At 41.4% G+C, this 22,186-nt stretch overlaps 1 protein-coding gene and 1 long non-coding RNA gene across 6 annotated transcripts in view; one reads left to right on the forward strand and one right to left on the reverse strand.

Annotated features, from left to right (window-relative positions):
* klhl4 (kelch-like family member 4) overlaps positions 1-22,186 on the forward strand; it is a 42,049-nt gene that overhangs the window by 15,594 nt on the left and 4,269 nt on the right. For all 5 annotated transcript variants that reach the window (XM_019884355.1, XM_019884359.1, XM_019884356.1 and 2 more), the window contains 7 exons: positions 5,435-5,602; positions 6,392-6,528; positions 6,960-7,156; positions 16,009-16,221; positions 18,584-18,770; positions 18,854-19,078; positions 21,205-21,367. In XM_019884355.1, the coding sequence (XP_019739914.1) occupies positions 5,435-5,602; positions 6,392-6,528; positions 6,960-7,156; positions 16,009-16,221; positions 18,584-18,770; positions 18,854-19,078; positions 21,205-21,367 (1,290 nt within the window). The remainder of the gene's footprint in view (positions 1-5,434; positions 5,603-6,391; positions 6,529-6,959; positions 7,157-16,008; positions 16,222-18,583; positions 18,771-18,853; positions 19,079-21,204; positions 21,368-22,186) is intronic.
* Positions 1,896-18,419, reverse strand: LOC109524450 (uncharacterized). Its single transcript, XR_002169965.1, has 3 exons — positions 18,409-18,419; positions 17,607-17,609; positions 1,896-2,251 (listed from the first exon to the last, which is right to left on the reverse strand). It is a non-coding gene; the product is annotated as an uncharacterized LOC109524450 (long non-coding RNA).

A 22,186-nucleotide genomic window follows, 5' to 3' on the forward strand; every position in this document is an offset into this window, starting at 1 on the left:
ACTTTGGAAAATAAGTTTGGATGGTAAATGGTGGTAATAATGGTAAATTCTGTTCACTACTTACACGTAAGAAATGTTCAAAAGTTCCAGTGCAATTTTAACTGAAAAAACCTGAAATTACAAAACAGAAAAGACAATTTCTCAGTATTTGTCATTGCAGCCTCTAAGTTTGAATCTCATTAATACACACATAGTGTTTGTACTACAGTGTTTCCCCCCGCCCACTCACACAACTTCATCATGCATGACGGCCAGTCCACTGAGGTGGAAGTAGCTTGTGAAATATATATAGAGTATAAAACTGCATGAGGCTTTTGAAAGCTCAACCCAATCTCTGTCTAGAAGCCCTCAGTGGCTAATAACCATGGCTTGACTTTGCTTCCGAAGAAGCAGTTGATGCTTCACTGAGATCCCCTGTAACACGACTGATTCATATTTCTTTACCCAGCAGGTCTAATCTGGGATGAATCATCCAATCTGGGGAGCAGTCTGACTGTTGCTGCACAGGAATGACGTGATTATTTAAATCTGCTCTCTATAGATTAGATATTGCTGTGTGTCATGGTGTTCGACTGGTTAGCGCGTCCGCCTCAGAAGTGCAGAGATCGTGGCTTCGAATCCCGGCCCTGGCCTTCCTGTGTGGAGTTAGCATGTTCACCTGCGTGGGTTTTGTCCGGGTACTCTGGTTTCCTCCCATATTCGAGAAACATGCATGGCAGGCTAATGGAACATTTTAAATGGTGTCATTGTAAGGTGTGATTGTGAGCGCGAATGGGTGTTCGTTTGTGTGCCTTGCGATTGGCTGGCAACCAGTTCAGGGTGTCGCCTGCCTACTTCCCAAAGACGTCTGGGATAGGCTCTAGCACACCCGCGACCCTTGCGAGGATAAGCGGATTAGAAAATGGCTGGATGTGCGTCATCAGCTAATAAAGCTTCACACAGACCTCATGGCAGTAGCATCAAGGCTAAGAAGAGGTTTTTGATGAAGGAGAAAAGATGGAAAGACGGTTGAAAGCCATGCAAACTACCTCCAGAGGTCCAGACTTTTTGCATTAGCGTAGAATTTCTAGCGTAGAATGGCTGTTTAATTCTGTGACCATCTCATGGAGCTAAACAATGTAATGTCAACGACAACAAACTCGAAAATATTGCGCAATACGTCAAGCAAAAAATGCACGTATAGTATAGCATTTTCGATAACTGCAATGTTGCTCAACTTACCTCTGCATTCTAAGTGGATAATTATGGTGTCATTGTTAATAACAATATGATAGATTGATTATTTTTAGTTATCATACACTCTCTTATTATTAATGTTATTATTAATGTTATTTTGATATTGATTGATTGATTGATTGATTATGCTTGCAAAGAAGAACGCTTATGCCTGCAATCATTAATTGAGTATGCCTGCAATTAAGAACGCTTATGCTTTTAATAAAGATATGATGCTTTTAATCATTATATACTCACATTTATAATCAAGAATGCTTAGTGCACTGTGTGGCAGTTTAGGGACGCAACCACCTTTTCAAGGACGTGGTTGGGATGAGATAAGTATTAAGACGAAACAGGAGCAAGGTTGGACAGTGGATGGAGCCATCAACACCAGCTGCAACGTGATGTTTTTGTAACAATTGCACACATGTACGTAATTTACACTCACATACACACAAATAGTCAAACAAGTTCAGTGTGTCTTCAACAGCCCCCACCCTTTAGGTTGGACACACCTATGTAGTAGATTTTCCAATAAATGAGTCGGTGAAGGGGGGGATCGTCAGGGTGACGTGCAGAGAACTGAAACCTAACGCTTCTCCTCGTTCCCTCCTGGTACCAGAATTGAGTCTCCTGTCTCCTCTTTGTGTTTTATTCCGAAGTGTCAAATTGATGAACCTGACATTTTTGGGGGCTTGTCCGGGATCGCAATATACCTGACGCCTCCAGACGCTGCGTCGACGGCCAGGAAGACCGTGGCCACGGCAAAAACACCCTTTCCGGGACTGGGTTTCGGCTCCTCGTCTGGGGCTGAGGGTTGACGCGAATCCAGAGGAGAGAGGACTACTCTTGGTAAGTAGGACGGCGGTGTCCTGTACGTACTTAAACTCCGCATTAATACTCTTTCAAAGGTTGAATGAGTGTTTGCGCGCCGGGTTTTTAAAGACGGAGGTCGGAGTGGTCTTTAAACCTGTTTTTAATTAAAACCCTCTCAGGACAGGTGTTGCAGATTTGTAACAACCAAGTACCTAGACTTCACTTGTTACAAGAACTTAATTTGAGCCTGAGAGGGATTTATTAAGAAGGAACTCTTTCAAAGCGTTGAATGAGTGTTTGCGCGCCGGCTAAAGACAGAGTGGTCTTTAAAGCCGTTTAAAGCCCTGAGCCATACTAGTCCCTATCAGGCAGATAGACAGAGTTGAGTGTTTAAAACTGTTGAGGGCGGCGGTGTCCTGTACGTACTTAAACTCCGCGTGTATATAGAACGGTACCTAGGTTGAATGTAATCGAATAAAATGCGCTTAATGAGTGACTGTGTAACTGTGTGAGTGGGGGTTTGCTACCTCATTCGAACAGGACATTTTTTGTGGCAACTGTCTGAGGAAGCAGATGCAAGAATTTCCCGCCACTTTGGTATACTTTGGTACACTTTGGTGGTAGAAGGTTGGAAATTACCTCAGTCGGAGAAATTGTCACCCTGTTCAAGGGAAAAGTCATCAGAGTTGGGCTAGGTAAACCGCTGACTCTCAAATTTGCAAAATGGGGATACTAAATAGTGAGACCACGGATAAAAAGAATCCTAAAATGAAATTAACATGTACGGACTGGAAATTCATAGAGAGCCAATGTCCTTCAAAGATAAAACATCTAAATTTGTGGATAAAAAAAATATAATTTCGCTGGCCAGCTGAACACACAAACATTAGTGCACCTGCAGGATAATATTAGAACTATGTGCAAAAATGACAAAGAGAAAATGGATAAGGATGGGTTCGAAGACAGTGAGTTCTGGATGTTCTTGGCTGAAAAGAGGCAGAGAGTGAAGAGAAAAAGGGAATAGAGAAAGTTGAAAAAAGGGAACGAATCAGTGAGATGGAATTTAACCATGACAAGAGCGAAGGAAAGGTTATGTTTCACCGGAGAGAGGATGATGAATTGGGACCGGTAGGTATACAGACAGGAGAAAAACAGAAGGTAGAGAGAGTTCTGGGTGTACCCCGCCTACTGCCCGAAGTCAACTCGTGAGGAAAAAGCGATTCAGATATGGATGGATGAATGGATCATTTGCTTGTGTCAGCTTTCTGGTGCACACATTTTGCTTTAAAGTCAAGCAGTACTTACTCTCTGAAAGTTTTAGAAACTGTTGAAACATTTTTCCTAATTAGAGTAATTTATATTGCCTCAAGTGAACTGTGGCTTTTGCAGGACAGACCTCTCCAGGCCCCGATAGCGTCTGTGACTCTGAGTCAATTGGTTTGTTATCCGCGATGTATTGCAGTGGGCCATGGTCCCTGACAAGGGTGTTGTGATGCTTTAATGCCTTAATAAAATCAGGCTGTATACCTTTGATGATTCCACCCACTCCTGCAAACGAACTATACACCACTGAGAAATTTACCGTCCTCTGGAATGTGAGACCAATGCAATTAGTGTCAGCGAGATGAGCATGCATGGAAAATCCTTTTTAGCAGGGCTTAGAGCCGATACAAAGGGAGTGCACCTCCGTTTTATAGCCCTTTTGTTATTCTGTCTTGTTTGGTGTTCCCATCCAAGATGAAACTGTCATTAGGGAATTACCGGTATCATGACAGCACTATGTATCATGCTTTGCACTTAAACAAACTGTGTAGCATAAAGACTGACCTGGTGGGACTGGAGAGCAATGTTAGAAAGTTCCATAGACAGATTTTGAATGACTTTGAACAAACAATTCAAAGAGGAAAGTCAGACACTTGTTATTTCTTCTGTTTATCATAACATTCATTTAAGCAACCGCCCCTCCATTCTACAAATCAGGGAAGCAGCCATTCTATTTCAATGTCTCCAATACAGTATATGGTAAGTGCTCAAAGTAATATGCTCATCAAATAAGCTTCGAGAATGATCAGCTTTGAATACTGCTTAGTTAGCTTGGATTAATGTATCATGTATGTATCACGGGTTTTTGTGCATGTAAGGCATATAAGCACTTGTGCATGTAAGACATTTTGTTGCAGCTCTGGATAAAGGTGTGGATTTCTAGATGCATCCTTGACATGGAGGTGGCCAAAGTGACACTTTTTTCACAGGACTCCGAATCCCATGCAGCGACCTTCTGTATGAGTGACAGAGCGTGGACTTAAATAGCAAAAATTTTGTTTCTCTCAAGAATTATCAGTCTTTACACAGCACAGCCACTGTGCTGATGACACTGAAATCCTTCTGTGACATGATGTGGTTCTTTTTTGTGCTGTGAAATAAACGAGCCCAAATGTCAAAATGGAGCAGCTTTGTGAAGGGCACGGAGTGACCCGGTTGCATTGTTCAGCAAGCGTCAGAGGGATATACTGGGATGCTGGTGAAACAGCGTGTAATCTCGCAGCCTGCGGAGACAGAGATGCGGCTTTCTCACAATGCAGCAATGAACAGGCGTCTTCGCTTGTTAAGTCTCCGTGTGATTGGCACGCTTTTGTATGTGCGCAGATAAACATAGGCCTGTTCTGAAAGGGAAGCTGTGGATTGTGGTGCTGTTTGTCCCACTGGACTCAGCTACTTAGTTATCCACTTATTCACAGAGTTTAGTCCACAACCACTTTATTTTCAACTTGGAAAGACGCAGAAGCACCATAGAGGACAGCTGACTTTTGAGTGTCACGTGTCCGAATAAGCACGATGGTCCTCCTCCCGTCATTCTTATGCTTGACTCTTTTTGCTTTGGATCGCAAAGGACACGGGACAATGGAGAAAGAGGAACGTTACTGTGGCTATCAAATTAATTCTACAACCTGTTTTCAAAAGATTTGATCCTGGATTCACGTACACGTAGACGTTTTTTGTAGGCACCTAAAATTTGAAATTGAAATTCAATTCTTGAAACTTTTAGGAGATGATGTCAAGTCAGTGGGCAGCACAGAGGACTAGTGGGTTAACACATCTGCTCGCAGTATTGAGGTTTTGGGTTTGAATCTCAGTTTAGGGCTTCCAGTGTACTGTATTCCCTGAGCTTGAGCGGGTTTTCTCACGGCTCTCCCAATTCCCCCCACAAAAAACATGTATGTTAGGTTGATTCAAGATTCAGTATAACTATTAAATGGTGTGACTGTGTGTGCCTGGTTGTCATGTCCATTATCTGGCAACTAGTTCAAGGTGTAACTTTCAAGAGGAAACAAAAGGACTGAAAGAAAACATGAAGTTAAGAGTCCATAATGGCAGTCCTTTTTCATCTTGTCTTTTCCAGGTTAGCTCTGAGCGCATTCACCAGAATGAACACCAACTCTTCTGACGAATTCTTCCAGGCCACAAATCATGCTGAGCAGACCTTCCGAAAGATGGAAAGCTACCTGCAGCATAAGCAACTGTGCGATGTGCTTCTCATAGCAGGTGATCACAGGATACCAGCTCACAGGTCAGCGCTCCTCTTGAATTTGATTTATTATTTCATTACATTTGATGTGAAATGCACAAACTTCATTAAGATTTCCAATGTGAATGTTTGGCTTTGCTCTGGTCTTACCGGGTTGCCTCGTTGAGCAAAAAAATCAAATAATCCTTAGGAGACAGTTGAGCCTACAGATGAGCAAACACATTGTTCACCAGTCTGCAAACAAATAAAACCCACTGCTGTGATCTAATTACATCTCTACCCTCTCACATCGACATGTTACTTTTGAGACGCAGACGCGTACTGGGATCCAAATCACAAGCATGTCATTATGTGGCCGGAAGAAATTGAGAAAAACCATGAAGCATTCTCTCATAGCATCAAGCCAAAGTGAGCAGACAAATATAAATGATGAATTCCGTGCTTTTTGCTGGATCACGTTAACTTATTCAGGTGCACCTGGTAAAGTGACAGTTCCAGCTCCATACTCAAATTAAGGAGACTGGGGGAGAAGAATGAAACATCTTTGGCAGGAAAATGCTTTCGTGCTTCTCTTTGCGCTTATTTTAATGAAGAACAGCTGTCTATTTCTACCGTAGCGCTTGCACTCCAATTTCTTCCACACATCTAAAATCAATTCATCGCCCGCTTTTGCATTTTTAATCCATCAGAGTGAACAAACACAGTTTCAAAACCACACAGGACTACATTGTATAATAATCATATTTGAACGCACGAACAATATTCAGTCATGATGCCAGTATGTACACAGTACGTGCCGCGCCGACCTTACTTGAATTGTCTCTGCATCAGACTTGTTCTGAGCGCCGTCTCCGACTACTTTGCTGCAATGTTCACAAGTGACGTGAAGGAGGCCAAACAGGAGGAGATCAAGATGGAGGGGGTGGATCCAGATGCCCTTACCTCTCTGGTTCATTTTGCCTACACTGGTGAGTGCTCATAAAGATTTTCACAAGCGCTTGCAAGTCGTTAGGAGACCTCTGGAACGCGACCGTGATTAAAATGGATCAATCACTGAAGTGAATGACTGGCCACCCTCATGACTTTATATTACTTCATCGCACAATTTCCCTTCTGTATGTGACAAAGCATTTCCTTTTTCGCTGCATTGTAAATACCTAAAATTAAAAACAGGATGTTATGATAATTTGTTCCGCTTTTTACGATGGGGATTAAAAAAAGCAGTTTGGTTTTTATTACGTCAATGAATGTTATCGCCGAGGAAAAGGATTTATGCTCATTTTTATCTATTCGATGGTGGGGTGGCAGCAATTATGAGTGACACCATTACAGTTTTTGCCGGCGCAGCTACATTTGGTCGTTGCATAAAAAATATAGCTTGCGCACTCTGACATTGCAGGTGTCCTTGAGTTGAAAGAGGAGACCATCGAGAGTTTATTGGCGGCAGCTTGCCTCTTGCAGCTCTCACAAGTCATCCAAGTTTGCTGCAACTTTCTGATGAAGCAGCTTCATCCCTCCAACTGCCTGGGAATACGCTCCTTTGCCGACGCCCAGGGCTGCGTGGACCTTCTTAATGTGGCTCACAACTACACCATGGTAGGCAAACACGGAGAAATACAACAATGAAATGGCCAACTCTCCAACACCATAGCTTTGAATGCAAATTCTATTGACTTTGCCATTACCGGTGCAATGATAATAATATAGCTCAGTTTTGATTGACAGCTATTCATTGATGGAATGGATACTATCGTGGTTACGGTTTGCAGCGGTGTGTCTAAGAATTTATCTTTCGTGTAGCTATTGTGTGAACATCTTAAAGAAACAGCTCTCAATATGAAACGGCGCAGTTCTAAACCACTTGTAACTACTACCACAGTAATGAACATAACGTGAAATGAATCCATTTTGAGAGAGTGGTCAGTTTCAATAAATGTTATGTATATACGCTACTGCTGAAATGTTGTGTCTTCCTTCTCTGTTGTTTTTTGATCTGTGGTTCAAAATGAAGAGACATAAACGATTGTCTTAATTGTTTCACTGTATTTATTCATGCTATTTATTGTGTTTTTATTTTTTTATTTTTTGTATACATTATTTCATGGTAGTCTCAAGCGTGACCACAAAGTAGCCAGTGCTAGACATCTGATATGTATCACTTTTTAAAGGCATTTAGATTTTAATTTCATAAAAATTTTAATGTCATGAATATAAAGAGTAGCGCACATACATTAAGCAAGAATTTTTTTTTTCTTCTCAGTGTCACAAAAGTGAAGATATATTCCCTGGACACTGCTTGTGTCTCACTCTCGCCCTTCTCATGATCTTCCTTCATCTGTCTATCTCTGTCCGTCTGTCCTGTTCTGTGTCCCAAATAGTTTCATCCAAGTAGTCTGCCTCTTTCTGTGTGGTGCTCTCATCTTGCTTCGCTTTAGCTGTCTCAACGCCGTCGTTTGACTCTGTCTCAGTGTTTTCCTGATTGTTATTCACATTTCTGGTGCAAAAATGTAGTTCTCGTCCAACCTTCTCTTCATTTTGAACAATAGACAAAAAACATCTTTGAGAAACACACAACATGTGAGCATAGAATTTTGTTATTATAAGCTACTATTGCGGGCTTGTTTGGTTTTGTGTTGTGGTAAGGTTTAATTACATTACCTAGAAGCAGGTTGCCATATATTGGCCTCCTCAGTAAAACTGGTCTACAACCACCCCTGGTGACAAATGTGGTTAGTGAGTGAAAGTGATTTTCAGTTGCGTATGTGTGTGTGTGTGTGTGTGTGTGTGTGTGTGTGTGTGTGTGTGTGTGTGTGTGTGTGTGTGAGAGAGAGATTCCATACTTAATCACAAACACTTGCCTTGATATATAAAGGTAGGCACAGTATATAAACTTTTAAATGGAGCATTTTGTTCCAGAAAACAACATTCAATATACCGGTACATTGTTATTTCAGTCGCCGTAATTTAACGTCAGGTTGGTGTTGCGTGTTAGTGTTGAAATAGAGGGTTTCACTGTACCTTCTGCATTGCTTATCTAGAATCGTATATCCTGTGCCTTAATACAAAGTATAAATGTCAAAGATTTTGCATGCATAAATGCAAGATGTCAAAACTAAAATGTAAATGCCGAAAATGAATTCTGATCTATTTTGCATTTTGAATCTAAATACATATATTAAGTACACCTTCTTGCAACCTAACAATCCTTCCCAATGAGAGTGAGCAATAGACAGGTTATTTTCTTCCTTGCTGTAATTCTGCCAGAGTTTCTGGTTGACAGCTCAGTGTCAAGCAGCTCCTCAGGCATCCTTGCAGGTTGGCCATGGAGACTAAGAGGCTAAGGACAAATATCAAGGTGAAAAAAACAACAGCGGCAAAGACAGGCCAAATTGGTTGAATGCAGTTGGAGCAAAAATAGTTGCATCTGACAGGTGATTAAGATTGCCTCTCATAAATCATACATGGGCATGAAACCAGATCTAAATAGAACTGCATGTCTGAAGGACATTATCCAACCAGGTACGATACTTATAAAATATAGTACCATATAACATACAGTATACTGAAGTACCATATAGCAAGAAGTTGTTTACTGCACTTAACAGGAGTCTTCTAATGTAACCAAGTGACAAATAATGCATTTTTTATGCATCTGTACTTCTTGGCTATTAATATTTCTCACAATTTTCATTTTTGCAGTTTTTCCTAATTTACATGTATAGTTTTACTCCTATAAATTTGTCCTAGCCAGTTTTTATTTCTCATTACTACAAAATAGAATTTGAAAAAGTCGTCCATTAACTCAGGCATTACGCCTGAGCCGCAGCGCAAAAAGAGAAAGACTATACATTCCTGTACTGACACAAAACAAATGAATGGAATTTAAGAAGGAAGCACCTGTTTTCAGACTGTGCTGCTCACACAGCATCTCAAGCATCAGACGACGGCCAAAATGACTACAGTGGCAAATTATGTATGTTTGTACAGCATAATGTCACACACCTGCCGGCCTCTTTACCGTAATGTTTTTTTTCTTAAAATTATGGCATCATTAAGTCGAGTAGTAATTAATTAGTTTAGCTTGGAACTAAACCTCTGTATCGATATATTTCACTTTTATGGTAACATTTTCAACACACGTGTACGTCCTTGATGGCTTCAATTTACTGGTGGGTAATAGACGCACACTGGACAACGAGTAGGACAGAAAGACAAACTATGCCAAAATGCGTAGCAACAATTTGCAAGGGGTCGACCAGTAAAAGCTAACAAAGTATACACTGTCATGGTTTTCCAATATTTTTTTTACAAAATAAATGTACTTAAGCATGTTTGGTTGATCCTCGTGTGCAGGCAGTTGATACACAGTGAAGGCAAGCATGTCATGTTTGTGAACAGTTCCGAGACATAAGAGTCATTAAACAGTTTGAGATGAGACAGCCACGCTGGTGACAATAACTATTTTTAACAAGCCAGAGGCAGGAGATGAGCTTAACTGCCCTTGGGAGGATCTGAGTCCCCGGCACTGGCCGGCGGCGGGTATGGCTCTTAGGTCCATAACGATCGGAGCTGCACTCGATAATGGATAATGAACCTGCTGAGACACCGGGCAAAAGTTGCACTCTGATCATTTTGTGCATTAGATCGAAGGGCATATATTTCCATTTTCCAGTATTGTTTATGCGGTTGTGTCTCATGGGCAAAATAGCACTTCCCGGATCGCAAGTTCCCCTAAGTGTATTTTGTGACAAAAATAGACCATCCTGCACTGCATCTTTCACATCAAAAGTGGAATATCACTTGGTTGACTTATTTCATTGATGTTAACTTTCAGTAGTTGAGAGAAGTCGTGATATTCTTTCGGTTCATGAGCTTTAATGAGCTTATTTAGTCAAATGGTTAATATGCTGACGAAGCTAACTTGTGCTAGCTAACACTCATTAGCCATCACTGAAATGTTTGACTGCAGGGGTCCCCAACCGCCGGTCCGCGGACCGGTACCGGTCCGCAGGGCATTTGGTACCGGGCCGCACAGAAAGAACTTGCCTTATTTCCGTTTTATTTATTTCGGAATACGAAATGTGTTTTATTTTGAAAAATTACCGGATTCTCTGTTACATCCGTCTGTGTCACGCTTGACTCACGTCAAGCCACACTTCTCGGTCACGTGACCGATGACGCTCATAAACAAAATGCTGAAGCCCGCAAAATGAGTAAAAAAGCTGCTTGGAGATTGCAAATGACGGCGGCCTTAAAAGTCCGTTCGAAACAACTGGATCAAAGTTATGGCTGAATACTCTGAGATCGCCACAATAGCACAGTTGCTATTTCCGACATTCTACCTGTGTGAGTCGGGGGGGTTTCTGCAGCAACGGCGACGAAAACAAAATTACGAAGTAGACTGGACATAAACCACACACTTGAGGTGTCATTGTCTCCTATTACCCCGAGATGGGACTGTCTGATTGCAGAAAATCAAGCTCGGGGCTGTGGTGAGTCGTCATTTTCATGCACTTTGAATTTGCGTTGTATCGTATTTTGAAGGCATTAAACATTACCAGAGCGATAAGAGTGTTGCGACCAGATTAGACGCTCCTTGTGTTTATTGTTATATTTCGAAAACACCACAGTTTTCATGCAGCTCATACCATATTATTTTGTTGTATTAATTCCGCCACACCTTAAATGCCGGTCCCTGAAAATATTGTCTGACTTAAACCGGTCCGTGGGGCAAAAAAGGTTGGGGACCCCTGTTTTACTGTACTTAAAGGTAGAACGTGTATAATTTAGTGCCCTCTACTGGTGGACTAATATAATGCACCTATCTAAGCTAGAAACGCGTGTATTTTGAAGCACACGCACTACGGTGCCGCAAGAGAGACCGCACTTCTCAAAGCCAAAGACCACAGTATTGTTTTGAAGAGGTGCAGACAACATGTCATCCTTAACGTCATCAAGTGACGAAGTATGTACGTTGCATTTGTTACACATGCTGTAGTAATTGACAAGTTCATTCGCTTGTCTCCTTCATTTATCAGTAGCAGAAAGATGTCAGCGAAACATGGCAGCCCGCCCTACTTCAACTACAATTACATTAAAAAAGTAGGTTGATGTGATGGAAAATTTTTAAAAAGATATACTGGTACTGTATTTTTGAAATCAATAGTTTTTTTAAATAATAAACTGTGAGAAAAAATGTTCCACACTGTTCCTTTAACCACCAAAGTAAACTAAATAAAGAAATCTTTCACTGGGTTGCGGGCATGGTGGCGCCTATCCCAGCTGTCAACGGCAGTAGACGAGTACACCCTAAATGGGTTGCCAGCCAATCACAGGCCACGCATAGACAAACAATCATTCACACTCACAATCACATCTAGGAATAATGTAGAGTGTTCCATTACCCTTCTCATGCATGTTTTGGAATATGGGGGGGGAAACCGGAGTATCCCGAGAAAACCCCTGCAGGCAAAGGGAGAATATGCAAACTCCACACAGGAGGGCCGAGGCCCAGAATCAAATCCATGACCTCTGCACTGTAAGGCGGATGTATGAACTCGTCATCCACCATCCCTTAAGTACATTAGATGCCAGAAAATTACTTTTGATACTTACAGCAAATGTCAGCTACTTTTATTGAAGTAATATTCCACAAGGTGATTTGAATTTTGAACCTCTACCAAAACTGTTTTCTGTTAAGAATCTTAACTTAAGATACTTGCACTTTTACTCAAGTATCGATTTAAGGTACCTTATACAAGACTGCTAAAATAGTTTACATAAGTAAATTGATCAAAATTTCCTTACATCGTGCTTTGTAATGTGTTTTATTCCCTGCTTTCCGTTATATCTATTCAAAAAGAGCCAGGTGGGCAAATCATTCGCTTATAGGTTTGATTCATGTTGCATCAACCTTTCAGTCTATAACATGTAAAAATGGCAATTAACCACATTGTTGTTTTTTTCTCCTTGATGTCATTTATCAGTTGGTAGTTTGCACTATACGTTTTTGTCCACTCTGAGTCTCTGTCAGCCATTTTACACTAATTGTGTTAAATATAATATCCAGCTTTTCCAATGCAACCACACCTATAGAGAAAATTCAGAACAATATGCACACATTCCCCAATTCATAATTAGAAAAATAAAATACATGCATTTATTTTAAGTACCGGTAGATAAAGTAGACTAGTTTCCCCTCTCTCTCAGTGATACGTTTTAATTAAAACAAGAGCATTCTATTTATTCGTTCTAAGTTTATTTATTTATTTAAATCATTGCGTTACAGTCCTCTCCAAAAGTATTGTAACAGCAAGGTCACTTTGGGTTCATCTTTTGATTGGAAGCCCAAATGCCCTCTTCAGTGTACAACAAAAATAAAGGAAGTGACCTTGTCGTTTCAAGATTTATGGAGGGGACTGTATGCTTTCTAGACAGCACTTTGTTCCAACTGCGGTTTCTGTTAAAGTACACAAGAAGTTGAGTTGAGATATGTAATAAATTACAAGATCGCATTTCCAGTCCTGCAAAAACTACTTCTGTCAATTCAATAGCCTTTACATTACAATTAGTTTTTGAAATAAATGTCATGGAATACTGCATATTCCTTTGTAGTCTACGGAAAATGTCAATCTGTTGCAAGCACTCCGATTCTCAGTTGACCATCTTGTAGTTTGAGGCTCGCTGCATTCAAAGAACCTGTCAAAAACTGTAAAGACATGAAATGAAGTTGTCTCACTTGCTTATGTCATCCGATTTGTGTGCGGCGAAATGGGCGACATGCACATTTGAATAGATATTGAAAGGTTTGATACATTCGCGTTATCTAATTTAGATCAGTGGCTGCCAGGAAGACACACAATGTTGCTGCGGATTGATTAGTGCACCCGCTCAACCTGGCAAAATGGGATTTCTGTTACATTTCTGAGAGAAATATTTGCATTGAATTAAGATTCATACGCATGCTTGTCAGATAAGGTCCTGGCTAGCCATGCAGGAGTGACACGCTGGGCGAAGCGTTATCTTCCAAAGGACATCTGCTCAGCCTGTTTACAAAGCCCGCTTTCCGGGATCAGGAGGTTAATCTAATCATCAAACTGCACAGGTTGGCTGAACTTCCTGTTCAATCGCTTTGGTAATGAGCAGAAAGATCTGTGGGCTTCCTCGAAGTCTGTCGCCTACTGGAGCAGCGCAGAGTTTTGTTTTTTTCCTGACTAATACATTTTGTACTGTACCTCATTTTACAAACATAGTTTTAATTGTTTCTCGGTGCATGCAAAGAGAGTCGACATCCTCGCAGAAATGATCAAAATGAAATGCTTGCAGTGGCCATGTAAACCCGCTATGTATCATTTTCTCAAGACCAATACAAGTGAAAGTCCACAGTTTCCTACGGCACTCTGATTTCTTTGAAGGTATGCAAAGACTGTGTTAAACCGAGTGGTCACTTGACATACTTGGAAAAGTGTGTCGCCAACCTTTTCCTTCTTTTCCCCTCAGGATACATTGCAGGTTATGAGTGCATACCGTGGATATCTTCTTTCCAAAGTTGAAGACATAGAGTGAAGGCAAACACACCTATTTGCATTATTTCGTTCCTTCACCCAATGAAAACGGACAAGATTCTCGATGATCAGATGGAAAAGCAGGATTGATAATGGAACTGGAAAAGCTCAAGTCTAAATGCTAAATTCTATCCCCAAGCATGATGTAGAGTGTAGACTGTTCACTAATTTGTTTTGAAACAACTGAAGCACCCCTTACCTGCAACCATGAGGAGCACTGTCGATTGACTCTCAAAAAATGAACAACATTGACACCACCAGTCAAGGTCTGTATCTGAAGACCTGTCCTCCCTAAAACATTGGTTAGCTCAAAGCACAAGTCATCATTTCAAACAGGAGTTCACAATATTCAGAAATAGATTGTCTCAACTCAATAAAATTATATTTTAAAATTACAGCTAATAAATTAACTCGTTGATCCCCACCCCACCCCCACACCCTTATTGTTCATCACAGAAATAAAGACATATAAACACCCCTAGAATTTACATATGCGATACTGTGCAAAACATCACACTTGCGTTTCCTAGTTCGCAGGCTACTTCCCGGTTCATGAAGAATGAAAATAAAAATTTAAAATGAAAGCACGAAAATAAATTATGCCATCAACACCATTACGCAGACTCGTGCTAAAATATAAGATTGATCTTTTTTTTTTTTTTTAACCAATCCAACTCCTGCTATGTACAACTTCAAAATGGAAAAAGGTCATTACGACGAGAAAGCCAGTGGCGCTTCGGGTATACATTACTTTTACGCAGTAATGTGTAAACCAGCTAAGTGGAAAAACAAAACAAGCTCCAACTCTGGTCGATGTATTGTCATAGAAACTAGAGCATATTCCTCTTGAATCAATGCCTATCCTCTCCCGCTGCTCTTGTTGAGCATATTCCTCTGATGCAGGGCTTGAATCAATGCCTATCCTCTCCCGCTGCTCTTGTTTTACCCACCAGTGAGTTTGCAAGTGTGTGAAATCACCTCCTTTCACATAATTATGAAACAAACACTCTTTAGCTTTCAATCTTCCTGTCAGTCTGGTAATTACAACTTACTGGTCCGAAAGCAATGCCAAAAGAGCCTCTCCATCAAGTGTAACCACAGCTGATCAATGCGCAGCCCGCTTTTCATTAGGGCTTGTAGTATTTAGTTCTCAAATCCTGCTCTGGTAAAGTACATGCTGTAATCTGGACGTTAATGATCAACAGTGAGCACTGAGGCATCTTAAGAATGAATGTTTTGTTCACAAAGAAAACATGTTAAGTCCTCCTGGCTAGACTCACACACGTGGTGATAAGATAATACAGGGGCGGGTACCGGGGGGCGTTTTATCTCTCATCATCTCTAATGGAAGTGCCCGGAGATAGTGTCCTTGAAAAAGGTTGCCGTGCAGGGTTGTAACATGGCCCGGGCTGCAGGCGAGTAAAAGGAAGATCAATCTTTAGGAGGGCAATCATGAAGAGCTTCCACACCAAAAAAGTTGCAGCGATGTGATGATAATGCAGGGCCTCTCTGTTGCTCGTTAAAAAAAAAAGGCTAATAAAAGACTAATGGTGTCATGTATGATCAGCAGGAAAAAGTGCTTTCGGAGCTGATGAAGAGTTTCGAAGGAGATGTTTTCAGCTCGGTCTGCTTGCGGCCTCCATCATTTTACTTAACAAGTGACACTTATATCTATGCCTTTGGAATTTGAAGCAACGGAGCATAAGTCATTGCCCTTATCAGCTCTGAAGAAGACTGTAGAAGCCCTCACGCTCCTTTCTGCGCTCTCATGCCGTTGCTCTCCTTTGCCGCAGCAATAAAACTCGACACACAGTCCCATGTATCAGGAGAAGTTGTGGTCTAATGACTGATGATTATCTGCTCCCTTGGCATCTCTTTAACCAGGAAAACTTTCTGGAGGTCATTCAGAACCAGGAGTTTTTTCTGCTCCCCACGGATGAGATAGTTAAGCTGCTGTCCAGTGATGACATCAACGTGCCTGATGAGGAGACCATCTTTCAGGCCCTGATGATGTGGGTGAGATACGACGTCCAGCATCGACAAGAGGACCTCGGAATGCTTCTGTCTTATATTCGCCTGCCTCTTCTTCCGCCACAGGTCACACATCGTGTCTACTTCCTTACTGCCATATGAGAATGCTGTCATTTTTTTTTCTGTGGATGGGTTTCTGTAAAGCCCAACAATGTTATCGTTGTAGCATGTCTTGGATTAAGAACGTTTCTAAATGAAAAACTAACATTAGATACAGTTGAATAAAAATCCAATGCATGACTCCTACAAATTCCATCCAACAATGGTTCTATTGGAAAAATAACAAGTCCAAATATTGGAAATATGATGCAGCGCACTTCGACTGCCGCAAACAGCAATCAAATCAAGTCAAGTAAAACTTTATTGTCAAATCATGATCATATGCAGTATCAATAATGGAACTGGGATCACTAAACATTTTAAATCCTGTTGAAAAAAGCCATTTGTTCTCCCTGATTTTCTCAGACCCAGTATGAGAGTTGGTGGCTTTATTTTGTGAGGGCCACTATAAGATGGTTCACGAAAATGCTTGATGTCAGACCCCAACTTTTAAGGTTCAGATCAACTTTCAACCACCAGACTGTCACTTCACAAGGCACATCTTAAAGACACTCCTTCTGCTGTGTTAGTCAAGCAAGCTTGGCGGAGACCGGTCCAAAAAATTGGATTGGCAAACGGGCATAGGAAATCAGGATCGATGGGACAAAGAAAACATGTTAAGTCCTCCTGGCTAGACTCACACACGTGGTGATAAGATAATACAGGGGCGGGTACCGGGGGGCGTTTTATCTCTCATCATCTCTAATGGAAGTGCCCGGAGATAGTGTCCTTGAAAAAGGTTGCCGTGCAGGGTTGTAACATGGCCCGGGCTGCAGGCGAGTAAAAGGAAGATCAATCTTTAGGAGGGCAATCATGAAGAGCTTCCACACCAAAAAAGTTGCAGCGATGTGATGATAATGCAGGGCCTCTCTGTTGCTCGTTAAAAAAAAAAGGCTAATAAAAGACTAATGGTGTCATGTATGATCAGCAGGAAAAAGTGCTTTCGGAGCTGATGAAGAGTTTCGAAGGAGATGTTTTCAGCTCGGTCTGCTTGCGGCCTCCATCATTTTACTTAACAAGTGACACTTATATCTATGCCTTTGGAATTTGAAGCAACGGAGCATAAGTCATTGCCCTTATCAGCTCTGAAGAAGACTGTAGAAGCCCTCACGCTCCTTTCTGCGCTCTCATGCCGTTGCTCTCCTTTGCCGCAGCAATAAAACTCGACACACAGTCCCATGTATCAGGAGAAGTTGTGGTCTAATGACTGATGATTATCTGCTCCCTTGGCGTCTCTTTAACCAGGAAAACTTTCTGGAGGTCATTCAGAACCAGGAGTTTTTTCTGCTCCCCACGGATGAGATAGTGAAGCTGCTGTCCAGTGATGACATCAACGTGCCTGATGAGGAGACCATCTTTCAGGCCCTGATGATGTGGGTGAGATACGACGTCCAGCATCGACAAGAGGACCTCGGAATGCTTCTGTCTTATATTCGCCTGCCTCTTCTTCCGCCACAGGTCACACATCGTGTCTACTTCCTTACTGCCATATGAGAATGCTGTCATTTTTTTTTCTGTGGATGGGTTTCTGTAAAGCCCAACAATGTTATCGTTGTAGCATGTCTTGGATTAAGAACGTTTCTAAATGAAAAACTAACATTAGATACAGTTGAATAAAAATCCAATGCATGACTCCTACAAATTCCATCCAACAATGGTTCTATTGGAAAAATAACAAGTCCAAATATTGGAAATATGATGCAGCGCACTTCGACTGCCGCAAACAGCAATCAAATCAAGTCAAGTAAAACTTTATTGTCAAATCATGATCATATGCAGTATCAATAATGGAACTGGGATCACTAAACATTTTAAATCCTGTTGAAAAAAGCCATTTGTTCTCCCTGATTTTCTCAGACCCAGTATGAGAGTTGGTGGCTTTATTTTGTGAGGGCCACTATAAGATGGTTCACGAAAATGCTTGATGTCAGACCCCAACTTTTAAGGTTCAGATCAACTTTCAACCACCAGACTGTCACTTCACAAGGCACATCTTAAAGACACTCCTTCTGCTGTGTTAGTCAAGCAAGCTTGGCGGAGACCGGTCCAAAAAATTGGATTGGCAAACGGGCATAGGAAATCAGGATCGATGGGCATTTGCACTCTGTAGCATTTATTATTACATATTAAGGCAAAACAGTAAAATAATAATACATTTTAATGATGGTAAATTATATTTATGCAAAAATCCATACTTTGCAGATCAACAGTACTACGAATGTTTTATTGCAGCTAATATTTGATTTTTTTTTTTCTCCTTGATTGTGACGACAGCAAATGTGTGGCTTCAAATTCAGTGAATGTTTGTTCTTAATTTCTTGAACTGCAGCTTATTGCTGACCTGGAAAACAACAAAATGTTCTCTGATGATCTGGAATGCCAGAAACTGTTGATGGAGGCCATGAAGTACCATCTTCTGCCTGAGCGCCGTCCCATGTTTCAGAGCCCAAGAACCAAACCTAGAAAGTCCACAGTGGGGGCACTTTATGCCGTCGGAGGGATGGATGCTACCAAAGGTGTGCCGTGATCCATTGACACCAGAAACGCACACATACTGTCGCAAAGCAATCAACTCACACTGGGATTTCTGCCTTTTTAGGTTCAACCACCATTGAGAAGTATGACCTGCGCACCAACACCTGGGTCCCACTTAAAGTTATGAACGGACGCCGGCTGCAGTTTGGCGTGGCCGTGATAGACAACAAGTTGTATGTGGTCGGTGGAAGAGATGGGCTCAAGACCTCCAACATGGTGGAGTGTTACAATCCAGTCAACCAAGTGTGGTCCACCATGCCCCCCATGTCAACACCCCGACATGGACTTGGTAAGTGGAGACTCTCTCTTTCTCGCTGTCTCACTCTATCTCTGTCTCACTCTATCCATCCATCCATCCATCCATCCATCCATCCATCCATCCATCCATTCATCCATCCATCCATCCATCAAATCGCTTTATTGACCAACCTTGATTGATCCAAGGCTCCCCATTTCAAATTTTTTAAAAATAGTATGAATAAAACAAAATCAATTACCTTGTCTCAATTTGCTTGAAACTGTGCTTTTAGACGTGTTGTTCTGTTAGGTTATGTTCTTCCACGCTTGTTGACATGGTGGTGATCCACATCTCATTGTTGCTTGTGAACAGCAGAGCCTTTTGGGGTTGCTCGTTTTATACCCAATCATCTGTTTCTAATTAACCTGTTCACCTGTTTCAAACATTTTTTTCAGTCTGTTAAAGCTATCAAATATAAAATGAGAGAGTATATGTCTCTCAACAAAATAAATAATACCGTAATATAGGGATTAGAATTTTTGTCTGTGTGAACATTAACCATCTTTTTTGGTGAATTCAGTTGAATGCAGGTTGAAAATGATTCAAGTAATTGTTTTTCTCTCCGTTTTACAGTTCGCCAATGCCATTGCAGTTCGGGTTTGTATTTGTAAAATTATTTGCACAAATTAGGCGAAATTGGTTAACTTCACACTGCGCCTCCAATGAACTCATTTGGGTTATGTGGCGGTAAACTGTGAGGTTTTAATTGAGTTCATTTCCTTTTTTGGTACTTTGTCTATCAGCATGACGTTTCAGTGGACAAACACTGAACATTGCATTTGAAAATAAACACTCAGTTTTCATGTCGTGGGTTTGTTCAGGCAGCCAACAAAGTTTGACTGCAATACAGCATATTTTCTGGATGTAGGCTCCTAACCGCTGGCATGCTGTGAACCTGAAATTACACCTATCTTTTGAGATCCACCTTTGATATTTTCTCTTTCCCCGATCAAAGCACGGTGGGCAAAGCTCTCCCTGCTCTTCCTCAATGCTCCCCGCCCGACAAATCTCATATCAGAAGCATTTTGATTCACAGTTGAAAGAGGTCTGCGTAACAGAACATCGAGATCTTGTCAAGGCTCGCCTGGGTGTTTCTTTGATGTTGCGTTCAGGCCAAATATCTGCCTGCTCTGATTGTGCCACGCTTATTTGGAGTCGAAATATATTCGCGCCATGTGTTTCCCGATGTCCCCACAGCTTGCCGTGAGCTCCACGGTTGAGACGAGAAAAACCGTTTATTTTGATTTTCGAAACCACCCTGAAAGAGCGATTCGCCCCCTCAGAATTGCCTCTGTTGACAGCGTTGACGGAATTTCCGACCTCAGCATTGTCCTCTGGTTCCCACAAAATCATTCAACTCTCACTACTGAACTCGAATACAGAAAGTTGTTGTGTGCTGTTGTCAAACAGACTTCCTATGTGATTTGGGGCCAAAGAAAAACAAGGCGGTTTCATTGTCTTCCTGTTTTAAAAGATTTGCCCGGCTGTGGCTCACAATTGATGTGTTGTTCAGGCTTCCTTTGTGCTTTACGGTTGATTTTATGTGCAAGCAAGCGTCACTGCCATGAGAGTTGCTGCTATGCATTCAAATGTTTGGATCAGTAATTTAAGAGTTTGTAGTGTCGTGGGAGAAGTAAAGCTAGCATTGATGTAATTAATTGCAATTGCACTGATTGTGATATTCATGGCAATTATAGAAATAATAAGAGTGGCAGGAGTAGTAAGAAGGAAAGTGTAAGTGCTAGTCTGAATCGTTGTGGTTTTAGCAGGCGCTCCAATGACTTCATGTTACAAATGTGCCTCGACCCTTTCCCAAATGGCCATGACATAATCGATCATTATCATTATTTTTATAGCCTGCGCGAAACATTGTTTGAAATTAGTTTAATCATTTCTTTAGCCTTAAGGAACATTCATACTGGATGCAATTTACAACATATTTGTATGTATCCAATATGAATCAAATACCAAACATAATAGACGGACGCAGTGATAAATGTAGACATGATACAAGTTTGCAATCCGGTGGAAGTCAGTTATGCAAGCATGAGGGACTTGCATGTTATCATGCGCAGCTCTTTAACCCGAACATATCTGTTTTGGCTCACTATGTGCAGGCATTGCTGTGCTGGAGGGCCCCATGTATGCTGTAGGGGGTCATGATGGTTGGAGCTATCTCAACACAGTGGAGCGCTGGGATCCACAGGCCCGACAGTGGAACTATGTTGCCAGTATGTCGACACCACGAAGCACCATGGGAGTCACCGCTCTCAATGGGAAGTAAGTTGCTGGGCCTTTTGTGACCCTTGCTAGCAGCCGGTGCATGGCAAAATGCTGATCGATGCAATATATCAGGAAAAAAAACTTCCTGACCATCTGCTGCCTTGTTTCGAACCTTGGGACAAAATTGATGGAAAATATGAGGGGGAGGGGGCAACCTGACACCCCCCCTTGCCCCCCCAAAAAAGTAAAGAAAACAAAACATACCACACTGTGAGGACTGGAACACGGCTCGTAAATTATTAATGGCGCAGCTTAAAAAGTTCAGTCTTGATTCCAACAATACATTAACTAAGAATACATTAATTTGACATGTTGTTGGCAATTTGTTTTCAATGGAGTTGCACAGGTTATAAACCGCAGTCATGGAGCATAAAGTGTCGAAATGATTTATCTTGGTCTCATTGTTTTAAATCACAAACATATTTACAAACTTGTTTCTATCCACTGCGAGTAAATAGGCCCAAGTATGTTTTTTCTATATTGCACTTCGAGGGTATCGTCCGCATGTGTTGTGTCAGCAGAAAGTCTCATTTGTGAGGAATTAGCCATGCCATTGTTTATTAAACCGTGACAAAAGCTAACAAGTATTGTCTAACAGTGACTGACTGAAGCTGGTTTACAGTGTTGTCTACTCTCGGGTAATAGGAATGTGTGTGTGCAGTAGTTGCAAAACTGTGACGTATTGAAAGAGCTGCCGCAACAAATTAGAGGTGTCGTATTTTAACCTAATCCACACGGATTTAATCCAGAACAGCACTTTGTGGGCTGAATTATGTGAAAGTGACTGGAACAAGAACACTTTCAATTTACATATTT

This window comes from Hippocampus comes, unplaced genomic scaffold (assembly GCF_001891065.2).
Source record: "Hippocampus comes isolate QL1 unplaced genomic scaffold, H_comes_QL1_v1.1 scaffold156, whole genome shotgun sequence".
In the NCBI taxonomy this organism is placed as follows: Eukaryota; Metazoa; Chordata; class Actinopteri; order Syngnathiformes; family Syngnathidae; genus Hippocampus; species Hippocampus comes.